Below are 25558 nucleotides of genomic sequence, written 5' to 3'. Positions count from 1 at the left end.
AAATGCACACTCTCCCTCTCTCTCAAAAATAAACATTTTTAGGGGCGCCTGGGTGGCTCAGTCAGTTAAGCATCCGACTTCGGCTCAGGTCACGATCTCATGGTTCGTGAGTTCTAGCCCCACATCAGGCTCTGTGCTGACAGCTCAGAGCCTGGAGCCTGTTTCAAATTCTGTGTCTCCCTCTCTCTCTGCCCCTCCCCCACTCATGCTCTGTCTTCCTCTGTCTCAAAAATAAATAAACATTAAAAAACATTTTTTTAAACAAATAAATAAGTAAACATTTTTAAAAATAATAAATAAACCAGTCCACGACAGTAAGTGTTAGATTGTATTTTACTTTTTTAGTTTTATCTTTGTCACATTAGGGACTGGATATAGTCAAGACACCCTTAAGCTGTCAGTGGCTTGAATCTTGTTTATGAATTGTTCTTTGCCATCTGTGAATTATTTTGAAAGTTAGATTTCTAGAATTTAAAGGCATCTGAGAAGACTTTATATGAAGTCTGATTAAGATGTGAAGGAAAAAGAATGGGCTTGGTTTTATAGCAATTATTACAATTGATAATTTTTTTTCACTTTTAGCAGCTAGTGAGATCTTTCCTGCTAATTTTATGTTTAGGAAATATCATTTAGCCTTTATTTTAAATACATGACTAGAAGCCATTGCAATATTAAGCCAAATATTTTCAACATAATTTTATATAAACTACATTTAACTTTTAAAATTTGAAACCTGTTTTGTCCAATATTGATTGCTTATTATAATTCTCAGTTTCAAATTTTCTTGAGTTTTTCCCTCCCACAGGGCATTACCCAAAAATTGCCGTGAATGTCATAGGTCTGCAGAGTTGAAGTCCTGTTGCTCTGTGTCCTTTAGATTCTCATTTGACTAGAGTGTGTTGTGCATCTTCACTTTCAGTCTTCTCCAGCCACAACCGTTACGTCTCCCAATTCTACACCAGCTAAGACGATCGACACATCCCCACCAGTTGATTTATTTGCAACTGCATCTGCGGCTGTCCCCGTCAGGTTAGTTAATGAGCATGTAGTGAACTATTTATTAATATTTTCATTAGGTTTTTGTTTTCTTTTTGTGTGCTGAACCGCCATGTTTTCCCAAAATGAAATCTAGTCCTAGTAACATGATAGTTTAGGCTATTTTTAGGTTCACAAAATAAGTCCTTTGACATTTTAGTCAGTTCCCTAGGCCTAGACTCTGAAAGCATCAGAGAGACCTAAGCTGTGGAAATCATCTTCTTGCTCAGACATTTAGGAAAAGAGGTAGAATAAAGGTACACACACTTAAATGATACGGAAAATGCTTTCTGAAATTAGCCTCATCTTGTGTGAAATTTAAAGGGTGTCTTAAGGTGCTTTAAAACAAAACAAAACAAAACCTTGCAAGTGTGGGCCAGTTAGCTGGTACTTATGAGGAACTCAGACACTGGTGGTAGGAAGAGACCATCAGGATCTTCCTAATGAGCTTTTATAGCACCTAAATGTCCTAACAGTAGTGAGAAAAGTGGGGATGACTGTGCACTGTGTACAAATCTCAGGGCTGCTTACAATGAAGCCCCAACTCAAAGAGACCTCCTCAAATCATAATTTTAGGTCACCTTTGTTTGGTTGTTGCCTTGAGAGGATTTATAGTATCTGTGACTTATTATGGATGCCCTATATTTGGAGACCTGAATTTTGAACTAAGCAATAAACCCACATAAGGTACCCATGTTAACTATGTGTGTTACCCCCTGCTTGCTTAGTTCTGCTTTTTATAATCACAGACTTGGTAAAACCAAGTCCTTTTTGCATCTGTACTAAGATAAATTGCTTCTTATAAAAGCTTTGATTCAGGTCTTAATGATAAATATGTTTCCCTATCCTGGCACTTAGACCAGTTATATTTATGAAGTGAATATCAAAATTAGGCACATTTCATGTGCCTTGAGAAAAAAAAAATATGTCGAGGAATCCTGTCTTCAAAAGAATATCACTTGAAAATCTAGTATGTGAAAAAGATAAAGAGGGAACTGCTATTTATGAGGAAGGGTGGGGAATCTGACACCCTGGTGGATTGGTACCTGGTCTGGTAACCTCTAGAGCAGTGGGTTTCAAACCTGAATGAAACACCTGGGACCATGTTAAAATGAAGATTCTGATATAGCAGGTAAGAGGTGAGACTAAGACTTTATGCTTCTAACAGTGTCTCAGGATGTTACTGGCTTAAAGACCACACTTTGAATAGCAAAGCTCTAGGCTCCTCCTTGGAACTTCTACAGATGGAGGAGCTTTGTAGAGCACAGTGCCAACCGAATGAGAATAAAAAATACAGAAGTAAATTTTAGATGAGGCTTCTTATAGGCAAACTTGATATGTTGCAGTTTAACTTAGAAAAAGGTATTATTTTTATTTTATTTTATTTCATTTCATTTATTTTATTGTTAGTAATTATTAATTTTAATATTCTTTGCTTTCTAAATTCTTAAGACAAAAATATTTTCCATATAAAACAATTTAGAAAATAGAGAAAAGGAAAAATGATTCATGATTCTTACTCTAATACCTTTAATATTTGGAGTACACTTCCTTTTATCACACTCATAACCAGCACTTCACATGCTACCCCGTGGACATTAACGTATTTAATAAAATTCCCCCTTAATTTGAGGCATTTAGGTTTTCTCCTTTAATTTCTGCTTTATGATTTGTTGAGTGACCCATTCAGTGAGGTTTGGTTTACCTGTGTTATTGCATATAAAACAAGAATTGGCAAACTATGTCCTGTGGGTGAAATCTAGCCCACTGTTTTTATAAATAAAGTTTTATTGGAACAAAGGCACATTCATTTGTTTATGTATTGTTTGTGTCTTATTTCATGCTACACTGTCAGAATGGCATAGTGATAGACCATCTAGCTCACAAACCTAAAAACTTCAGCTTCTGGTCCTTTTCAAACTAGTTTACCAAAGCTTGGTATTGAAGAACATGTGCTGTACTTTCCAAAATACTATTCTCTTATTGGATTTAAAATATCCAAAATCTTTCATGGTTTCTGCATCAGTCTTTATTTAAAAGCATCCTCACATTATAAAATTTTAAAATCAGATGTTCAAGTTGCATTCTCCTTTCAGCACTTCTAAACCATCTAGTGATCTTCTGGACCTCCAGCCAGACTTTTCTTCAGGAGGGGCAGCAGCAGCCACGGCACCAGCACCAGCACCAGCACCACCTTCCGGAGGAGCCACTGCGTGGGGAGGTGAGTGAAACCAGACAGCCGTGTCGTCTTTCTGTTTAGTTGTTTTTACTCAGGCTGTTATTGTTATACTTACCTTTAGTTACCGAAAATGTTGCTAGGAACTTAGAAAATGCCAAGAATGGCATCTATCGATTTAAGTATATATTGAGAGAGGCAGAAAAAGTACCTATCGTACAGTTAAAATATTCAGGTAGTCATATGGTTTTTATTTTAAGAGTTGGAAAACGGCAGTATTTTTCTTTGCTATTCTAAACCTCTGATTATTTTGGGGGGCACCTGCTGGCTCAGTCAGTTAAGCATCTGACTCTTGGTTTCGGCTCAGGTCATGATCTCATGGTTTGTGGGTTTGAGCCCCATGTTGGGCTCTGCACTGACACTGTAGAACCTGCTTGAGATTCTCTGTCTCACTTTCTATCTTCCCTTCCCCTGCTCACACTCTCACAAATAAGTAAATAAACTTTAAAAATAAAATAAAATTCTAATTATTTTTAATAATTGTTTTCTGGGGCGCCTGGGTGGCGCAGTCGGTTAAGCGTCCGACTTCAGCCAGGTCACGATCTCATGGTCTGTGAGTTCGAGCCCCGCGTCAGGCTCTGGGTTGATGGCTCAGAGCCTGGAGCCTGTTTCTGATTCTGTGTCTCCCTCTCTCTCTGCCCCTCCCCCATTCATGCTCTGTCTCTCTCTGTCCCAAAAATAAATAAACGTTGAAAAAAAAATTAAAAAAAAAATAAATATAATTGTTTTCTAAAAATTCAGGCATTAGAGAATTGGGTGTTCCCATGAACAGCACTGGTAATTTAATTTGTTCAGGTGTAACCTCCTTCCTGGATTACTTTTATACCCACATTGGTTTTAATTCATAGTGGATTTAACTTCAGCCAGTTGAAATCTGGGATAGATTCTTGTTTGTGCCAGAAAAGATCCATGCTAAACTAACTGAGAAGAATTTCACCTAAGTGCTTGATTCCCATTTTATTCATGGATTGTAGAAAAATTAAACTTTTATAATTTTTTGATTAAAAAGCAAATTAAATAATAATGAAAAATAAGGTAATTACTGCATAATTCTTAGTGCTGCACAGAGTTGGTTTTGAATACCTTGCACTATTGCACCAAACTATCAAAATAATTTTTTTAAGTTTAAAAGTGATTCGTACAACTATAGGAACAACACAGAGGGAATAACATAAGTAATGTAGTGTAACAGGAGGTGCCCCATCATAGCTCCCCACACACAGAAAAAGTAATTTGGCAACCATCCGTGAACAAAGTGCCTTTGTGGGAGCTTCGGGATCCAGGTAGGAGGTTGCAAAACCCCACTGGAGCGTAATACCAAGGGAGGTTGTTTTAAGAAGGCAGGCCTACGCCCACATAGGGGGCTCACCACCCTTCCTCCTGGCTACAGACCTGGAAACACCACCATGCCTCTGTGGACACATTTATAGTCCTGTTTGGCATTGGTCCTGCCATCAGCAACATCAGCAAAGGGACCTAGGAGGAGCCATGCTTGCCCTTGCCTCGGGTAACACGTCTGCTGACCTTGGTCTCAGCTGTCGATTCTGAAATGGCCTGTGACCGAGCTCCAGACTCTCTCAGTCATGGTCTGGGTGCAGTCCTGCGTGCACAGGAATCCAGCAAGAGACACACCTTTCTGTGCCCCCAGAGGCAGGCCCAGTGACCTTAGTCCAACCTCAGATCCTGAAGCAGTCCTGTGACTCAGCTCCAGATCTGCCCCGCATAAGGGAGCATTCCTGCCCATGCAGGGACCCTATGGGAGACAAGCCCATCTGTGTCCCTAGAGGTGGACCTGCCAACCTTGGTCCCAACCTTGGTCCCTTGCCCCCATGAGCAGCCCTATCATGTCCCAGCCCCACCTAGCTATGGTCCAGGAGTAGACCTGCCTGCCCAGGGACCCCGTTGGAGCCACACCTATCCATGCACTTGCCATCTTTGGACTCAACTGCAGACACTAAAGTGGACCCTTGTCCCAGTTCCAGCGCTACTGACCAAGGTCCTGAAGGTCCACTCAGGGATGAGGCAGAATTGGAACCCATCCAAGCCCCTGGCAAGAGGCCCACCAACCATGGACATCATAGTATACCCAGCAGGTAGCCACATGACCCAGCTCCAACTCCACTCACCTGTGATTCTGTTCTGATACTCTAGGCAATGTCATTAGCCCAGAGCAGGTGAAAGTCTTTACCTGCCAAAATGAGTCCTTGGAAGAGCTGTTTACTTCTTTAAATTCACAAACACTGACACAAGACTACATGGATCATAAAGAATCAGGGAAACAAACATGATACCACTAAAGGAAACTAGTAACATTCTTAATAACTGACCCTGAAGAAATGGAGATTTATGAATTGCCTGACAAAGAATTAAAAGTAATCATCTTAAAGAAGCTCAGTGAGATGCAAGAGAGCACAAATAGACAACAAAACAAATCAAGAAGACAATACATGAATAAAATGAGAAGTTTAATAAAGAGATAGAGGCCATAAGAAAGAACCAAAGAAAAATCCTGGAGCTATAGAATATAATGACAGAACTGAAAAACTCAATAGAGAGCTTCAACAGCAGACTTAATCAGACAAAATAAAGAATCAGCAAACTCAAAGATAATTATAAGATAGCAGAACAACAAGAAGTAAAAAGAGTGAAGAAGGCATATGGGACCTATGGATGCTATCAAATGAATGAATGAATGCATTGAGGGAGTCCCAGAAGGAAAAGACAGAAAAAGAGGGGCAGAAAGGTTATTTAAGGAAATAATGACTAAAAACTTCCCAAATTATATGGACATGGGTATGGATATTCATATTCATGAAGTTCAAAAGTCCCCAAGCAAGATCAACCCAAAGAAGACACAATATAATCAAATTGGCAAACATCAAAGATGAAAAGAAAAACCTAAGAACAGCAAGAGAAAAGCTACTTGTCACATAGAAAAGAACCCTGATAAGGCTATCAGCACATTTTTTCAGCAGAAACCTTGCATGTCAGGAGTAAGTAGGATGATATACTCAGAATGCTGAAAGAAGGGGGAGTAAAAAACTTCAGCCAAGAGTACTATACCCAGCAAAGTAAAAAGATCAACCCATCAAGATGATATAACAGTTGTAAATATATATACACCAAACATTGTAATACCTAAATATATAAAACAAATATTAACAGAACCAAGGGGAGAAATAGCCATATTGTAACAGTAGAGGACTTTATTATGCCACTTTCAACAATGGATAAATAATCTAGGCAGAAAATCAATAAAGAAATAGTAGGTTTGATAAGACTCCAAATGGACTCAACAAATATATACAGAACATTCCATCCAACACAGAAGAATATACATTCTTCTCAAGCACATATGGAACACTCTCCAGGGTAGATCATAAGTTATGACACTTACCAAATATTAACAAATTAAAGAAGATAGAAGTCATATTGCTAACCTCAGTGATAGAAACTAGAAATTAGTAACAGAAGGAAAATTGGAACATTCACAAATGTGGAGATAAAACAATATACTCCTGGACAACCATTGGGTCAAAGAAGAAATCAGAAAGAAATCAGAAAATATCTTGAAACAGATGAAAATGGAAACATACTAACACATATAGGATTCTACAAAAGCAATTCTCAGAGGACTGTTTATAGTGTTAAATGCCTACATTAAGAAAAAGAAACATCTCAAATAAACTATATAGCTTTATGCCTCAAGGAACTAGAAAAAAGAACAAACTAATCCCAAAGTTAGCAGAAGAAAGGAAATAATAAAGATTAGAGCAGAAATAAATGAATAGAAATTAGGAAGACCATAGAAAAGGTCAGTGAAACTAAGAATTGATTTTTTTGAATAAACAAAATGACAAACTTTTAACTAGACTCACCAAGAAAAAAGCAAGGATTCAAAAATGAAATAATAAATGAAAGAGGAAACATTAAGGCTGATATTATAAAACTACAAAGGGCCATGAGAGACTACTATGAACAATTATATGCCATCATATTGGATAACCTAGAAGAAATGAATAAATACCTAGAAACATATAATTGACTGAGACAGAACCATGAAGAAATAGAAAATCTGAAAAAATTCACAATGAGCAAGGAAATTGAAGCATGAGTCAAAAATTCCCAACAAAGAAAAACACATGATAGCTTCACAAGTGAATTCTACCATTTCAACAAGAATGAATGTCATTACTTCTCTAACTCCTCAAAAAAATTGATATGGAGGCAACACTTCCAAACTCATTTTTTGAAGCCAGCATTATCCTCAGACCAAAGCCAGATGAGGACCCTCCAAGAAAAGGAAATTACAGGCCAATAATCTTGATGAACAAAAACACAAAAATGCTGAACAAAATATTAGCAAACCAAATTCAGTAGCACATTAGAAGGATCATGCACCATGATCAAGTGGAATTTATCCCTGGAATGCAAGGATGGTTCACTATATGCAAATCACTAAACATGTTACATGGAAATCATATGATTTCAGTAGATGCAGAAGAAGCATCTAACAAAATTCAACATCCTTTCATGATAAAAACTCTTAACAAATTATATGTAGAAGGAATGTACCTCAACATTACAAAGGCCTTATATGATGTGCCCACAGCTAACATCATAGTGGTAAAGCTGAAACTTTTTCCCTTAAGATTAGGTACAAGGCAAAGATGACCACTCTCCACTTCTATTCAGTATAGTGCTGGAAGTCTTAGCCAGAGCAGTTAGGCAAGAAAAAGAAATAAAAGGCATCCAAAAAGGAAAGGAAGAAGCAAAATTGTCTCTGCAGATGACATAATCTTGTATGTAGAAAACCCTACAGACTCCACCAAAAAGCCGTTAGAACTAATAAATGAATTCAGTAAAGTTGCAGGATACACAGGCAACATACAAAAATCAGTTACATTTCTATACACTAACAACAAACTATCTGAAAAAGAAATAAAGAGGACAATCCCATTTACAGTAGCATCAAAGGAATGGAATACTTAGGAATAAATTTTCATCAAGGACATGAAAGATCTTATACACTGAAGTGCTGTGAACATTGATAAGAGAAATTGAAGAAAACACAAATAAATGGAAAGATATTCTGTATTCAGGGATTGGAAGAATTAATATTGTTAAAATGTCCACATTACCTTTTTTTAACCCCTTCCAAGATTTTATTTAAATTCAAGTTAGTTAATATATAGTGTAGTATTGGTTACAGGGGTAGAATTTAGTGATTCGTCACTTACATACAACACCTAGTGCTCAACACAAGTGCCCTCTCTAATGCCCATCACTCATTTAGCCCATCCCTCCACCCACCGCCCCTCCAGCAACCCTCAGTTTGTTCTCTGTAGTTAAGAGTCTCTTATGATTTGCCTCCCTCTCTCTTTTTATCTTATTTTATTTGTCCTTTTTTTCCACCTATGTTCCTGTTTTGTTTCTTAAATTCCACATATGTTTCTTAAATACCACATGAAATCATATGGTATTTGTCTTTCTCTGACTTATTTCACTTTGCATAGTACACTCTAGCTCCATCCACATTGTTGAAAATAGAAAGATTTCCTTTTTTGATGGCTGAGTAATATTCCATTTTACACACACACACACACACACACACACACACACACATCTTTATCCACTCATCAGTCAATGGACATTTGGGCTCTTTCCATAATTTGGTTATCATTGATAATGCTGCTATAAACATTGGGGGTGTGTGTGCCCCTTTGAATCAGTATTTTTGTATCCTTTAGGTAAATTCACACACATATAGTCAGTTACCAGGAATACACAACAGGCAATTGCTGGGTCATAGGGTAGTGCTATTTTTAACTTTTTGAGGAACCTCCATAATGTTTTCTAGAGTGGCTGCATTCCCACCAACAGTGTAAGAGGGTTCCCTTTTCTCCACATCCTCACCAATATCTGTTGCTTCCTAGCTAATTCTGACAGGTGTGAGGTGGTATCTCATTGTGGTTTTGATTTGAATTTCCCTCATAATGACTTATGTTGAGCATTTTTACATGTGTGTTAGGCATTTGTATGTCTTCTTTGTAGAAATGTCTGTTCATGTCTTCTGAACTAGGTTATTTATTTTTGGGTGTTGAGTTTGATAAGTTCTTTATAGATTTTGGACACTGGCCCTTTATCAGATATGTTATTTGTAAATATCTTCTCCTATTCTGTAGGTTGCCTTTTAGTTTTGTTGATTGTTTCCTTCACTATGTAGAAGGTTTTTATCTTGATGAAGTCCCAATAGCTCATTTTTGCTTTCATCTTTTTTCCATTGCGTATTCTTTCCTGCTTCGTCAAAGATTAGTTGACCATATAGCTGTGAGTGCATTTCTGGGTTCTCTATTCTGTTCCATTGCTCTGTGTGTCTGTTTTTGTGCCAGTTCCATACTGTCTTGGTGATTATACCTTTGTAATACAGCTTGAAGTCCAGAATTGTGATGCCTCTCACTTTGCTTTTATTTTTCAACATTACTTTGGCTATTTGGGGTCTTTTCTGGCTCCATACAAATTTTAGAATTGTTTGTTCTAGGTCTTTGAAAAATGCTCATGTTATTTTGGTAGGGATTGCATTGAATGTGTAGATTTCTTTGATTAGTATAGACATTTTAACAATATTTGCTCTTCCAATCCATGAGCACAGAATGTTTTTCCATTTCTTTGTGCCTTCCTCAATATCTTTCACAAGTGTTCTATAGTTTTCAGAGTACAGATCTTTTACCTCTTTGGTTAGATTTATTCCTAAGTATCTTATGGTTTTTGATGCAAAAATATCCATATTACTTACAGTGATCTATAGCTTTAGTACAATCCCTAGAAAAACTGCAATGGCATTTTCCCATAAATATAAAATAATCCTGTTATTTGTACAGACCACAGAAGACCCCAAGCAGCCACAGCAGTGTTGAGAAAGAACAAAACTGAATGCATCCAACTTCCTGATTTCAAACTATAGTGCAAGGCTATAGTAATCAAAATAGTGTGTTACTGTTCTAAAAACAAACCCCTTCACCAACAGAACAGAGATCCCAGAAGTAAATTCACACACATACAGTCAATTACCAGGAATACACAACAGGGAAAGGATAGTCCCTTTAATAACTGGTGTTGGGAAAACTGAATATCCACATGCAAAAAAATAAAATTGGAACTTTATTTTATACCATACAGAAAAATTAACTCAAATGCATTAACTTAAATATAAGACCTGAAACCATAAAAAACAGAAAAATCTTTTCAACATTGGTCTTAGCAATTTTTTTTTTTTTGCATATGACACCAAAACGTAGGCAACAAAAGCAAACATAAGTAGGACTGTGTCAAACTAGAACACTTCTGCACAGCAAAAGAAACAATCAGTAAAATGAAAATGCAACTTCCAGAATGGGAGAAACTATTTACAAACCATGTATCTAATAAGGAGTTAATATCCAAAATATGTAAGGACTCAATTCAATCGAAAAAAAACAAATAACTTGATTTAAAAATGGGGAAAGGTCCTGAATAGACATTTTTCCAAAGAAAACATATAGATGACCAATAGATATATGGAAAGGTGTTCATTATCACTAATCATCAGGAAAATGCAAATCAAAAGCACAATATTATATCAGCTCACACCTGTTGGAATGGCTATACCAAAAAGAGGTAACAAGTACTGATGAGGATATGGAAAAAAGGGGACCCTATACACTTTGGGAGTGCAAATTGGTATAGCTGTTATGGAAAACAGTAGAGAGCTTCCTCAAAAAATTTAAAAAATAGGACTACCACATGATTTACTAATTTCACTTCTGGATGGATACACACACACACACACACACACACACACACACACACACACACACATATCAGAGAGGTTATCTGCACTCCGATATTCATTGCAGCAATATACAGAATAGCCAAAATATAGAAATAACCTAAATGTCTGTCAGTAGACAAATAGAGAAGGAAAATGTGTTTTATATATGAATAAATATAACTATATATATTCATTCATTCATATATATATTCATTCATATATTCATATATTCATTCATATATTCATATATTCATTCATATATATATATATATATATTCATTCATTCATTCATTCAGTGGAATATTATTCCGCCCTAAAAGAGAAGGAAATCTTCCAATTTGCAAACACATGGATAAACATGGAAGACATTATGCTAAGTGAATAAGCCAGACACGGAGAGACAAATATGTATGATCTCACTCATTATGTGAAATCTAAAACAGTCAAATTCTCAGAAGGAGAAACTAGAATGATGGTTGGCAGGGGGTGGAGAGTAAGGCGCAAAATGGGGAGACATTAATCAGAGGGTACAAATGGTCCATCGTAAGATGAGTAAGTTTTGGAGATCTAATGTGTAGCTGGTGACCATAATTAATAATACTGTTGTATACTTGAAATTTGATAAGAGAGTAAATCTTAAATATTCTGACCACAAAAATAAAGGTAGTAACTAGCAGTTATGTGGGGTCATGGATGTGTTATGTCGATTGTAGTAGTCATTTCACCAAATATATCAACTCATCACATTGTACATCTTAACTATATACCTCAATAAAGCTAGAGTGGGAGGGTGGAAGAAACAGCACAAGTGAGACATTAACTAGCTGATGAGGAAACCAGTAAAATGATAAATACAGTTCAGAGGACATTTCAAGGAACTTGGTATTTATTGGGATTTGAAAAGAAATGTTAGAATAAGTTGACTAGGTTAGATACAAAATTAGTTAATGCCCAGTAGGTCAATAAAAGATCATATCTTGAGGTTATCTTCTTCTCCCAGACAGAATATAAAAATCACTTATCAACAAGATCTGTAACTTTTAATATATCATTTTAGAGTCAGAATCCTTAATTAACATTTAAATTGCAAAGCCAAATGAAGTTACCTTCCCCTAGATAATTAAATAATCCTTGGGTGAGCTTGCTAAACAATGTGTCAGTATGACATCAGAGTAATGCTATAATCTCTGGATTGTATTTCCAAGTTGTTTTGGCAACAGAATAAACAACAGATAACCAGTCCTGCAATAAAGTTGCTAATTATAAATTATGAGCATTTTAAATATTGGTGTTTTCCCACTGAAAACATTTAAACCTCCTGTATTGAAATGTTCAACTCTTTTTTTTTTTTTTTTTAATGTTTATTTCTTAGAAGGAGGGAGGGAGAGAGAGAGAGAATGAGAATGAACGGGGACGGGCAGAAAGAGAGGGAGACAGAATCTGAAGTAGGCTCCAGGCTGTCATCACAGAGCCTGATGCGGGGCTCAAACCCATGAACTGTGTGTGAGATCATGACCTGAGCCAAAGTCGGACATTTAACCGACTGAGCCACCCAGGTGCCCTTGAAATGTTCAACTCTTAAGCCTACAGCTATCAATTTTTTTAAATAAAATTGCTCTTTCAACTTCACTTAACTTTGTTAAATTTCAGTTGGTAAAAGGAAAATATTCTTGCTGAGATTTTATGAGGGCATTCTTCTGGTTCTCATGTTTTCATTCTGAGCTTCAAGTTTCAGAAATTTTTGATTTTTTCAATTTACTAATTTTCATTACCACAGTATCTTATACAATTAATTGTGTTTTCTGGTTCATTTAAGAATGCTCCAAATCCATATCCTTAAATCAGACTTTTTATGTCATAAATTCTTGTAAATGGCTTTTAGAGAATTTTTATAATTTAAAACTTAGTGTTAATTACAATTTGTGGGGTTATACGAAAATTTTTTGGTTTTATATGAATATAATAACTCTTTAATTCTGTCAACTATTTAAATCAGTATGTATTCACACTGTTAATTTTCAGAACTTCTCAAACATTTACTTAGTGACCGAGTTAGAACTTTAATGAATAACCAGTGAAACCTTATAAACCATCTCCTTTTACCTTATTCTTTGGCATGAAATTGAAGAGAAATTCTCCTTTTCTCTTTCTTTTTCTATCTTTCTTCCTTTCTTTCTTTCTTTTTCCTTTTCTTTTTCTTAAATTTTGCACCAAAAGAATGCCAAGTAAAAAGTAAAAGCTAGATGAGATCTTTTAAACTTGCACTGAAACAGTTTTATTCATTTCCATCTTCAAGCACTTTTTGCTAAGACACACAATACTGTAAAGAATAGGTTATAATAACCAATTTTATGAGACTACATTTCAGCCTTTACTTGTTAGAAATAAGTGACCATTGAAGACCAAAGCATTAAGATAGCAATGGATAAAGAAGAAAGCAGAATCGTGTGATTTTAGTCAGGGCTGTTCAGGAGGGACATGCAGTTTGTGCCTTGCTCAAAGGCAGAAAGAGAGGGGCTAAAATCCAGCCCACTGTCTGCTATTCAAGCTGTGACCCTTTTCATCCTTGAAAAAGGGGTGCTTTTCTTTTCCTTATCTGCTGGCGCAGACGGAACACTTTTTATATAGTACAAAGCACCCTCCAGGCTAATAGAACCTTGGCTTAGGACCTGATGGTCACTTTTTGATAATTAGACATCATTAGTCTTCTGTCTCAAGAAAATGTCTATGACTACAGTATTTCATAGCAGTAGAAGAATCAGCTAGAGAGAAAAATACTAATAAATTCTCTAATTCCCAAGCAAAATAGTAAAAATTATAAGTCTTAAGACACTGAAGTAAACTTGCATAATATGAAATGGAGTAATATTAGTCATGTTCAGTTTGCATTTATCCTACAGATATGCCAGGGTAGTAGAACATGATGCTAAATTGTAACAAATATATTTTGGCTCATTTGACTAAGCAAAAATAAATAAATAAAATCACTTTCTCAGTCTTGTTCGATGAAATCAGGTCACTTCTATTATTAAAGCACATTTTAATTTTGTATAACCAGACAGTAAAATACAAACTCTAAAACTCTTTTAGACCTATTTGGATATTTTTATCTGACCATAATGCTAGTAAGAGGATTCACTTTCCAGCATCCATGGCCACTTCAGATGTTTAAGAATTTCTCTTGGAGGTTATACATACTGATAAATATTGGCATTTTAAGGGATATCTTGTAATGAGGGTATTTTTTTCTGTTGGTGTAAGAGACAACCAAATTTTAGCAAATTCATATTTTAGTAAACCTAAGTTAAATAATGCATACAAGATTTGCATCTGTTGACCAATAGTGAGCATTTTTGACTGAAAGAAGATAGAGCTTTTTGTAATCCCTGCCTCTGGCCCTGTAATAAGGAGAGTGTTTTTCTCTTCATAGTAAATTCATCTCTCAGCACAAACAAGTGAATATGTATGTTGTATTTCTGTGTGTCTTAGAAGTGGGAAACAGATCATTACTTATTATAAATGTTTGAAGTGAAATTTCTAACTTTTTGAGAAATACAGAATTACTACTAGGGTTTTATTAGAATTAAGAAACCTAATAGAAATTAATTACCAACGTGCATTTGAAGGCTCATCATTATTATGCAGTAATATGACTTTAATAGTTTTCATGGGGAATATTAGCCATAGTATAAGCAATTTTGGTGACCTATATTGCCATTTACTTGCTAATTAAATCTGAGAGGCATATCTATGGGCTGTTTAGGAAACATGCCTTGTACACACACACACACACACACACACGCACAGAAAGATTTATAGAAGCTTTGAAATTCATATTTCTGTAATGAAAATTACAATTTGACTTAAATATTAGCTATTGCTATTGTTATCATTAACAAGCATTTGATACACTCCAGGCATGGGTGAGCACTTTAAATATATTAATGCATTTAATCTTTTACAGTAACCTAAGAAGTTTAGCTGCATATCACTGCAAAATACAGATTTCCTTGTTAATTCGGTTATAGTTCTGTTTCCTCAATTACAGTGAATATTTTCTAGTAATTTTCTTAGTTCAAAAAAATATGTCTGATTATGTAGTTCTTGCAGTGAATTGAACTCTGCTGCTGTGGGTTTGGGGGCAAGGGTTTGTATAGTTTAATCCTTTATAAAAAATGGTAGCTTTGAGAATAATAACTATTCCCATCATCCTAAAGTAGGGCTTTCTTTTATAGTAGGGAAAATTTTGCATAAAGCAAGAAATAAGTAACATAAATTATATTTCCTCCAGAAAATTCAGATTTTAGAGACTAAAACCTGTGGCAAAAGTTTTCAGCATCAGTAATGCCCCAGTATGTTTAATCATCATAAATTTTCCTAGGAAATTTTACTCTCTATCTTTAATCATATTGCAAGCAGTCTTATAGCCCTCCATCTGAAAAAAAACAGTAGTCACAAGCAAGGAACTAGTGTTTTAATCTTTTATAATTTTTTTAAGGTTGTTTTTGTTTTTTGGGTTTTTTTTTTGTTTTTTTTTTTTTTGAGAGAGAGAGAGAGAGAATGAGAGCGCATGCACACAAACAGGGGAGGGGGCAGAGAGAGAGGAAGGAGAGAATCCCAAGCAGGCTTTGTACCCACCAGCAAGGAGCACAACACAGGGGCTTGAACCCACAAACTGTGAGATCGTGACTTGAGCTGAAATCAAGAGTCGGACGTTTAACTGACTGAGCTACTCAGGTGCTCCTTAATCTTTCATACTTTTGAAAAATATTTCTATTTCTCTCCTTCTAGTACACATAGATAGTCTTCTCCTTTATCACTTACCAAATGTACAAAATAAATTGCCCATTCCCTGTCATAGACAATCGCAGGTCTGGGAACTTAACATCACATGGCTCTTAGCCCTTCTAAGTCAGATTGCATCTTGAAATAGCCATTGATAAAACAAGGCTAGAGAGAGTCCCACCAATGCCAGGAGAATAGAGAACCAAGTCTTTCTGGCTTCTGATGACCCACTTTGGTTTCCAATTAAAATTTTAGGGTGTATGACTATTGAGTAACAGTTGTATTGGGCCTGATTCTACTGGTTTAAGGAATTATTGGAAGGACCTTCTTTTTCTCAGGATTTGGGACCTGATCATCTAACAGCCCCAAATCAGTATAGCTCCTCTTTGCTTGGTGTTCATTATGCATACATTCTAAAATTAAAAAACTGTTTCTAATGTGATGTACCCTGTATGTCATCATTTTCTAATGTAATGAAATGTATAAGATTTGGTTAGGTGGAGCCTTGATTACCTTAGTGTATCTGTAGAGTGCTTTATCTAATATTTATTGGGTTTGAAATTGCATAGTTAAATGAATGTGATCATTTTTTATTGAAAAAAAATTTAATGTTTTAATTTAATATTTTGAGAGAAAGAGACAGAGCAGAAGTGGGGGAGGGGCAGAGAGGGAAGGAGACACAGAATCTGAAGCAGGCTCCAGGCTCTGAGCTGTCAGCACAGAGCCTGACACGGGGCTTGAACCCATGGGCCATGAGATCATGACCTGACCTGAAGTCGGACACTTAACCGACTAAGCCACCCAGGCGCCCTAAATGAATGTGATAATTTTTAATGTCAAATTTATGTTTCTCAGTTTTTTAAAATGTCTCCTAGAACTTTTAGTTTATTGAGTTCTCATAATGTTTTTAAGCCTCTTAAAAAATAGCTCACTAATGACTTCTGATAAAATGTCTTCATGATTAAAATAAATTTCCAGTAACATTCATGAATTCAAATATGAGCCCTGAGGCTTATCACATGACTGGGAGTATGCGCATACCATTGGACACTAAATGTTTAACCTAAAGTCATAGTATAGTTAAGAATTACCCCTCCCAGGCTTTTTATTTGGATCCCAACTGTAATCTCACTATTGAACACTAAGAAAGTATGTACCTCTGAAAGGAGTGCAGACCTCAGAAGGGCTGAAAAGTGTTAATACTACACAATCTCTCACATTCATCTTAAAAATAATTCTCGGGGCGCCTTTGTGGCTTGGTTGGTTAGTGTCTGACTCTTGATTTCCACTAAGTTCATGATCTCATGATCTTGCGAGATCGAGCCCTGTGTCAGGCTCTACGCTGATGTCTGTGGAGCCTTCTTGGGATTCTCTCTCTCCCTGCCCCTCTCCCACTCACATGTATACACACACTCTCTCTCTCAAAAAAATCTGTTTTAAATAATAATTCTTATATGTTGTCACATAATGTCTATAAATGGAAAGATTATATATTGAATTGAAAAACCTCTGAGAGTGTGAAAGTTATGAAGAAAAAAATCATGTAGTTTGAGGGTTTTTTCCCCCTAACTCCTAAACTTGCATTCAGTTCTTTGACTACGTGTGGTATGTTCTTCAGTCAGACTATAGCTATCATAAAGTCTCTCTTTATTCTGTGGTATTCTGGACTGAAGTGACACATCAGATACAGAGGATTAATAAAGTTCGATCAACTACAGTTTCTTCAGAATTGATATTTATCCTATAGTAAATCAGTCAAAGCAGATGAAATGATAAATCTGACAATAAATTGAGTTTGTCAAAGTTGTTTAGTGCTGACTTCAGGTAAGTGTCTTGACCTTGCTCTCTGTGTTCCCACCTATAAAATCGAAAGCATGGTCTAGAGGATCCCTACGGCCCCTTCCTGCTCAAACATTCCATGATAATAACAGATGATACATTATTTTTTAATTACAAATGGTTCAGAAAGGCGCATAAAGCTAAAACATCTTCAGTTAGTACCTCGCCCTGCTCGGACGTTGGTGTGCTTGCGTGTTTCAGCTCTCTCTTATTTCTTCATACGCTGACACATAATGGACATCGATAGACCTTTTGGGAGAGGGTGAGTAAAGCTTTATTTTAAACTTCTGTTTTAAAAGAGACTTCTGTCTCTTCATCACTTCCTTAATTTGATGATTTGGAGCCTGGTACATCTTTTGTCCTTTCCTCTTCCCTCCTGTTTGTTCTTTGTCTGTGGTACAACACAGATTCTCTGGCTGCAATTTCCTCTGTTCCCTCTGAAGCACAAATTTCAGACCCATTTGCACCAGAGCCTGCCCCTCCTACCACAACCGCTGAAATTGCAACTGCTTCAGCCTCTGCCTCAACTACTACAACTGTCACCGCTGTCACTGCTGATGTGGACCTCTTTGGAGGTTAGTCAGTCACATCACTGTTTTGTCCTTTTCCTTCCAGGTTTGGGAGTTGCCTTAGAGTTGAGGTGCTTAAAAATGTTCACGTGATAGGACAACATGTCAGAGTGTTTACTTTTTAAATGTTTCTTCATATATATTTATCAACACTAACTTTATCAATTTCATCTTCACTTAATTTTAGTAGCTTTAGAGCAAAGATTGCAATGCTTTAGGCCAGTGTGATGTTTCCAGTTTTTAAACGTCGGGATTTAAATTGCTGTTAGAACCCTTGTCCCATGTATGTCCCTGCCCTGCAGCATCTATGTGAGAGTGGTGCCAGGCCTCTCTATCACATTTAGGTTTGGCTTCTTGACCACCTTCAAACTAGCTGAACGAATCATATTTGCAGAATATGGAAGGGGAAGTTCTGGCTTAAGTTATATTTTAAGATTTGGAAAAAAAGTCATCCAAGAGTAGTTCAGATTTGGAGGTCTCTGAAGAAAGTTTGGGGATACGCCCATTTTGTAACTGTAAGCTTGTTCTGTACAAGCAAAGAGTTGGATCATCTTTGGCCTTGGAACTTTGAGAGATCATTTGATACAACGCTCACATGCTGATTGAAAACAGGTTTAGGTTAGACTTTGAAATGATCATCTGAAAATACACTTTATGTTCAAATGTAAATTCTGACAGAGTTGACTCACAGCTGTGAGCTTGCGTCAGGTATCCTAGACTCTGGCGGTATAATATGCCTGGACCTTATGAACCGACCGAAGCTAGTGTGTTTACATATTCCCATCTGAGCGGTGCTAATGTCCACACCTGGAGAAGTGCTCATATCAAATACATGCATCGAATAGTGTTATATTCATCATAGTTTTGTGTTTCTTTGTTACCGTATAACATCTTTCCCGGGGCATTTTGAGAATATGGCAAAGAAATTGGAGGAAGCAAGTGATGCGGACAGCGGGACAGATTTGGCAGGCTCTCGTGGAGTTAATACATTCCCCTGGGAACATACACTTACTGGCCCGTCCCGCTGTGCCACCCGCCATGCCCCAGTCTCTGAGGCTTGCCAGCACTGTCTCGGACAGGAGCGCTTCGGTGGACACAGCACCGTTGCCATTGTTTCACACAAGGAAGTTGCCGCTGCTTGCAGCGCGGCCGTTCCTGTTGCAGGAGAAACCTTTTTTTAAAGTGGGGAAAGGGGGTTTGCAGGCTCTTGCATATTTTATTGAAAGTAGTCAACCACTAGTGAAAGTTAGTTTTTCAGTTATGCCTCTATAACTTTGAGACCAAAAATTAAATTTTCAGCTTAAATTTGTAAAACGAACTTCTTCACACACCCCCTTCCCCCCTCCCCATTATTAGTATTGGGTACGGGTGGTTTCTCGTACGCTCATCTTTTCAGAAACACTTCAAGGAACATATGAACAGGACAGATAACTGTTTTTTGCTTAAATATTTCTACACCTTTAGCTGTTTAGATTTTTATTTTTCAATCCAATTGTAAGGAACTTAAGTGCCTTTAAGAAAACAGTCAACTCCATCTTGCTTCCTCCGTGGCTCTCTAGAATAGTAAAGCCTGATAGTTCCTTGAAATAGTCTTTGTGCCATTATGCTGTTTGTGTTGATCATTTATGGCTGATTTTTCTACATTCGTCAATCAGAAAGACCTGTATATTTGTAAATATTTTCATGGTTCTTTCTATCCTGAAATACCAGTTTAAAAGACTAATACTGCAGAAAGTCATGTAACTTAATCCCAAAGAATGGGGCTCTCCTTGTGATTTTCCCAATATCCTTTCTAGTCATCTGGCTGTAGGTAAAGTGAGTACATCTGTAAATCTCATCATAATTATTTTTACTGATCTGGATAGCTCCATAAACTATCTCCTGACCTCTTAGCTGTAAAATCTCTACCTTTATGGCCAGGAGTCTACAGGTGTCACAGTTGCACAGTTTTCAGTGATATTCCCTAATTTCTTTCATGTTCTTTATTGATTTATAACGAATCATCTAGAGATGGGCCATGTTGTGTGGCCACTTTTTTTCTTATTTTGTGTCACTAAAATGGGCAAGTGGTAGAACTCTTAAATACAATAAGGGCACCAGATATTTTGTTTACATGATTTTAAAACATGCACTTTTGAGGTTTTATCTAGCTCATACAGCAGTATTAAGTAGATGTCTTTTTTTTTATTAAGTTTTTTAATGTTTATTTATTTTGGAGAGAGACAGAGACAGAATGTGAGTGGGTTAGAGGCAGGGAGAGAGGGAGACATAGAATCTGAAGCAGGCTCCAGGCTCCGAGCTTGTCAGCACAGAGTCTGACATGGGGCTCGAACTCACGAACCGGGAGATCATGACCCGAGACAAAGTCGGGCACTCAACCAACTGAGCCACCCAGGTGCCCCAGTATTAAGTAGATGTCTTTAGAAATAAGTTAAAGAGATTTATTTCTGGGAAGTAGTTAATTGTTTAATTTCATGAATATTAAATATTAAAACATTGATATTTCTATGCACTCATAATAAATTTGAAAAATGGAAAATGTCTGATATTTTTAAATATTCACATTGATACCCCACATAACATTTTAGTTATTTCAATGTAAGTCATTAAAAACATTTTCAGAAAATTATATTTACTAAACACTTTATTTTTTTTTTTAATTTTTTAACATTTATTCATCTTTGAGAGACAGAAACAGAGTGTGAGTGGGGCAGGGGCAGAGAGAGAGAGAGAGACACAGAATCTGAAACAGGCTCCAGGCTCTGAGCTGTCAACACGGAGCCTCACGCAGGGCTCGAACTCACTGTGAGATCATGACCTGAACTGAAGTCAGATGCTTAATCGACTGAGCCACCAAGCGCCCCACACTTTATTTTTTAAAGTGAACTTTTAAGGGGGAAAAAATGCTTTCTGTGATCATACAGAACAAGACTACAAGATAGTATTGTACTTTTAAAAATTAGTAAAATTTACAGATGTTGATAAAAATAAAAGACAGAGTTCTCTAAAATATTCTATTTTTCACTTATGGATACTTTGCCAACAGCAGCATATTGTTTGTGACAACACAGGGTTTTTTTTTTTTTTTCCTGAGCACTCAAATGCTAATTGATACTAATTCCTCTACACAGTCACCAGGGTACACTTTCAGTCACCTGTGTCAGTTTGGGAGCAAGCTTTCAGGAGCATGTAGTCTGTGAGCATGAAACCAAGTGTCTGGAAAACCAGAGAACTTCCCTCACAAGCCTGCTCTCATTTGTGCAAGTTGGTTAACAAACTAAGTACTAAGTACTTAAATATAAGCACTTGAATCTAGATTTTGTGTAAGAGTCATAACCTGGGACCTTTGGGGAAGACTGGAATGGTGACTTTCAGGTTGTTGACAGTGATTAAAACCCCTGTCCAAGTAAGCGATTTAAAGATGGCTCATGGGACTGGAGAAGATGGGGAGAATTCAAGCTGGGAAAATGATAGCTATAGGAAATTTTTAGAAAGGTAGTCACATGATAAAAAGTTTGAGAGAAAATTCTTCCTAGATTGCTAGAGGGGAAAAAAAAAGACTGGTCCGTAGCAGTGGCTGGGAGACTGTTTTGCTGGGGAAGGCCTGGACTGGGTCCATAATTATAGAACAGCAGGAACATGCATTTCCAGGAAATAGCACGGGTTGAAAATAGCCAGTATGTAAAAATGAACTGCAAATGGGTAACAAGGGAAAGAGAACTTGATTAGAAAGAGCTTGAGTTTTCAAAACTGGAAGGTTAATACTGCCTTTGATAATGAAAGAAAACTAGGTAGTAAAACAAGTTTAATTTGTTTACAACAACAACAAAAAATGCTATTACCTCTCACAGCTTGAGGGCCAACTGAGCTCTGCTGGACAGTTCTCATTCACGGTCTCCTTCCTGGCTACAGTGGGGCTGGGGCTGGTGTTAACTCAGGCAGTGGCTGGGGCTGCAGTCTTACTCGTGCACATCTCTGCCTTCTGGCCTGGGAAGACAACCAACGGAACCTGGGGCAGCTGGGTTCCTATCTTTAAGAGAACCTCTGATGAGAATAGATGAGTTTATAATCTTTAATTTTCAGTAACAGGAGAAGCATTTAAAGGAGATACACATCTTGCTGGCAGGGAGGAAAAACCTCTTTTGAGGACATGGTTACAAATATGTGTTTCACCTGCTTACACGTAAGTGGTAACTGCAGAGGGAAGCCCGTAGATATTTATTTGACCCCCGTCCCCAACACTGACATAACTGGTGTTTATTCCATCGGACAAACACGAAATAGTAGAATGTGGCATGGTTCGTAACAGTGCGGCATAGTGGTTAACACAAAGCCTCTGTCATTTTATAGCCAGATGCTGACTCTACCATTTGCCTGCTGTGTGACCTTGGTCAAGTCACTCAGACTTTCCAAGCTTCCATTCTCTTATCTACAGAGTAAAGATAATAGAATCTACATCATGAGATAGTTATAGGAATTAAATTTAATAATGTCATAAAACATTTACACAGTGACTGGCACATGAACACTCACTCAGGACAGCTATCACTGTTTCTACTAGTTCTAGTATTATTAGCCTCACTTCTATTTATAGAAATAAAAAGAAAAACTGAGCTGACCCATGGCAAAGTACTCTCAGCCCTGCCTACTTCCTCCTATACTTTCTTGTGTTCTGCCCCAGCTCTCCAGGTTTTCATATTGCTCTAAGCCCTCTCTATCACAGCACCCTTAGCATGGCTTCTGGGGAAGCAAGACTGGCCTATCCACACTCCAGTATTATTTGGCCTCTCCCCTGACTGACCTCTGCTCAGAAAACATATTCCCTTGTGTAGCTGAGGGAAGTAAGCAAACCAAATAAACCTGTAAGATATGAGTGAGTGATTGTCTCATTATGTCTTCTAAGGATATTTGTGTTTTTATAACTTTTAACCCAAGTGTCTAATTTCATGTTTGTTGTTCCACTTAATGCTGGGCCTCAGGAAAGGAAAACAGGAAAGTCTGTTTCATACTCAGATCAGTTTGGAACATGCTCCGTTAAACTCAGAATCAAGTGCCTTGACTATGTAAATCTCCAAGAAAGGGAAGATACTGTGTAGTAGTTCACAAGCATATCTGACAATTTCTTTTTAATGGCCAGAGGAACAGTGTTCTTGGGGACACCTGTAGATATTGTGGAAGGCAGTATTTTAGGATGAGAAGTCTAGCAGGTAAGTGGCCGATTCTAGATGGGTGTTGGTCCCCACTTTCAAGGAGTTTCTTCTAAGCAAATCATATTTATGTTGGCTCATTCTGTTGTACTTTCAAATTATAGAATTTCTTTGAAAACTCTGGGTTTTTTTGTTTGTTTTTTACCAAACTAACATGGTTTACTGGCAGAAATACATTGGGTGCCATTTGTACACATCAGCCATTTATATATTTATAAATTGGGGCTACCTGTTTGTTAATGAATTTTCTGCTCTAAATAGTAATATGCTTGTAGTCTTAAATGAAACCGTATTTTTAGTATGTTGAAACTAGATCATTTTCCAAATAATGAGAGCAATACAATATTTGAAAACATCAATAAACTTAAGTTGAAATAAAGGCAGTATGGTGTCATCCCCTAGTTTTGTTTTCTATTTCCTTAAATCCTTGCTTGTATCTGAAAATGCTTTTCAAGGATAACAAAGACCTAACATTTATGAGTACTTAGTAAACTTTTCATGTTAACAGTGTAATTTTTCCTGTACTACACCATAAAATATTTTTTTTCACTAGAATTATTTGTTTACATTTCCATCATATGTTTAATTTTATGGGCATTAAGGAAAACATCTATGTTTGGTAGAAACCACCAGTCGGAGACATCTTAGTAACATAGTGAATAAGTATTACCTAGACATGAAAGATTAACAAGATCCTAAGTTACATAATAAAGTTATTTTTGTGTTTTAATTTTCACATCCATTAATTTCTAATGATACATAAAACATGCTTCTCAGAGCCCTTATACAATGAGAATCCTGTGGCCTGATGGATCCTAATAGGCCTCAGCAGTATGAACACTGTATCCTTTGCATGTGAATAACATGAAGGAGTGCAAAGAATCATTGTTTTGTGACTGCCAGCAGCGCATGGGCCGTAAAAATGCATTTTAAGAAATTCATGTTGTATAAGGGAGCCTTTTTCGCAATTTAACTTGGTTCTTTTACTATATTTTCTTCTCTTTTTATTCCTTTTAATTTCTGTTGTTTTAAAAACTGCACCCAAGATGCCTTTGCAGCTTCTCCTGGGGAGGCCCCTGCAGCATCCGAAGGGGCCGCCGCACCAGCTACCCCAACCCCCGTAGCGGCAGCGCTCGATGCATGTTCAGGAAATGGTGGGTTGAAAGTCATGAGCAAGTCTGTTGTTTCTCTGTCCTCATGTGAAACTCCCATAGTTAGATGTGGCCATGTTTTTCTAACTTTTAATCTCTTCCGAGTAGCAAGTATCATTCACAATGGAATAGATAGTGCTGGCACTTAAAACATTAAGACGATCAAGTGCATACTTAATCAAAATTGACAATTTCTCAAGATTGACAATTTTTGTCAGTGCAAGTATGCTCTCTTAATGTTTTTGTCCTCCAACGCTATACTGTACTTCTTTCTAACACTGAGTTCTAATATATAGGCATGTTTTAATGAGTTTTCAAAGCTACCAAATTGCCCAGTTTGAGGGTTTGAAGAAAAATCTCTGATCCTAGACTGGAGGCTAATCTTAACGGTACTTTGAAGTGTTCCGGTTTCTTAACTGTGTTACCCACTAAGTTTTTTTTTTTTCTTTAGAGAAACGTCCAAACCACTGACCCTTGCTAATAGGCTAGTAGTGCCAGTAATGCAATCCACGCAGCCCAGTGCCTAGCTAGTGTGTGAATATCTGTGTCAGGTGTCTCTCACCCTAGTTGTGATGCCTCTCTCTTGTCTCTCTCCTTACCGATGCTGTATGTGTCTCCACTTTCCTTTCCAAAAGACCCCTTTGCCCCGTCCGAAGGTAGCGCAGAGGCTGCGCCCGAGCTGGACCTCTTTGCAATGAAGCCACCTGAGACCAGTGTTCCTGTAGTTACCCCTACAGCTAGCACAGCCCCTCCGGTTCCCGCCACTGCTCCTTCTCCTGCTCCCGCTGTCGCAGCTGCCGCTGCCGCCACTACCGCCTCCGCCACCGCCGCCGCCGCCTCCGCCGCCACCACCTCCGCCGCCACCACCGCCGCTCCTCCTGCTCTAGATATCTTTGGTGGTAATTCTTTGTTGTTGTTGAACTCTC

General features: G+C 37.3%; 1 protein-coding gene across 20 annotated transcripts in view; it reads left to right on the top strand.

Moving 5' to 3' along the window:
- The window catches only part of SNAP91 (synaptosome associated protein 91), a 146068-nt gene that overhangs the window by 82738 nt on the left and 37772 nt on the right, over positions 1-25558 (top strand). For 13 of the 20 annotated variants that reach the window (XM_045057804.1, XM_045057795.1, XM_045057791.1 and 10 more), the window contains 6 exons: positions 920-1029; positions 3132-3256; positions 17953-17967; positions 18113-18280; positions 24528-24635; positions 25268-25531. In XM_045057804.1, coding sequence (XP_044913739.1) covers positions 920-1029; positions 3132-3256; positions 17953-17967; positions 18113-18280; positions 24528-24635; positions 25268-25531 — 790 coding nt within the window. The remainder of the gene's footprint in view (positions 1-919; positions 1030-3131; positions 3257-17952; positions 17968-18112; positions 18281-24527; positions 24636-25267; positions 25532-25558) is intronic. The other 7 variants (XM_045057800.1, XM_045057792.1, XM_045057790.1 and 4 more) reach the window with 5 other exon arrangements.

This window comes from Felis catus, chromosome B2 (genome assembly GCF_018350175.1).
Source record: "Felis catus isolate Fca126 chromosome B2, F.catus_Fca126_mat1.0, whole genome shotgun sequence".
NCBI classification, from domain to species: Eukaryota; Metazoa; Chordata; class Mammalia; order Carnivora; family Felidae; genus Felis; species Felis catus.
This window is presented reverse-complemented; position numbering and strand designations above follow the sequence as displayed.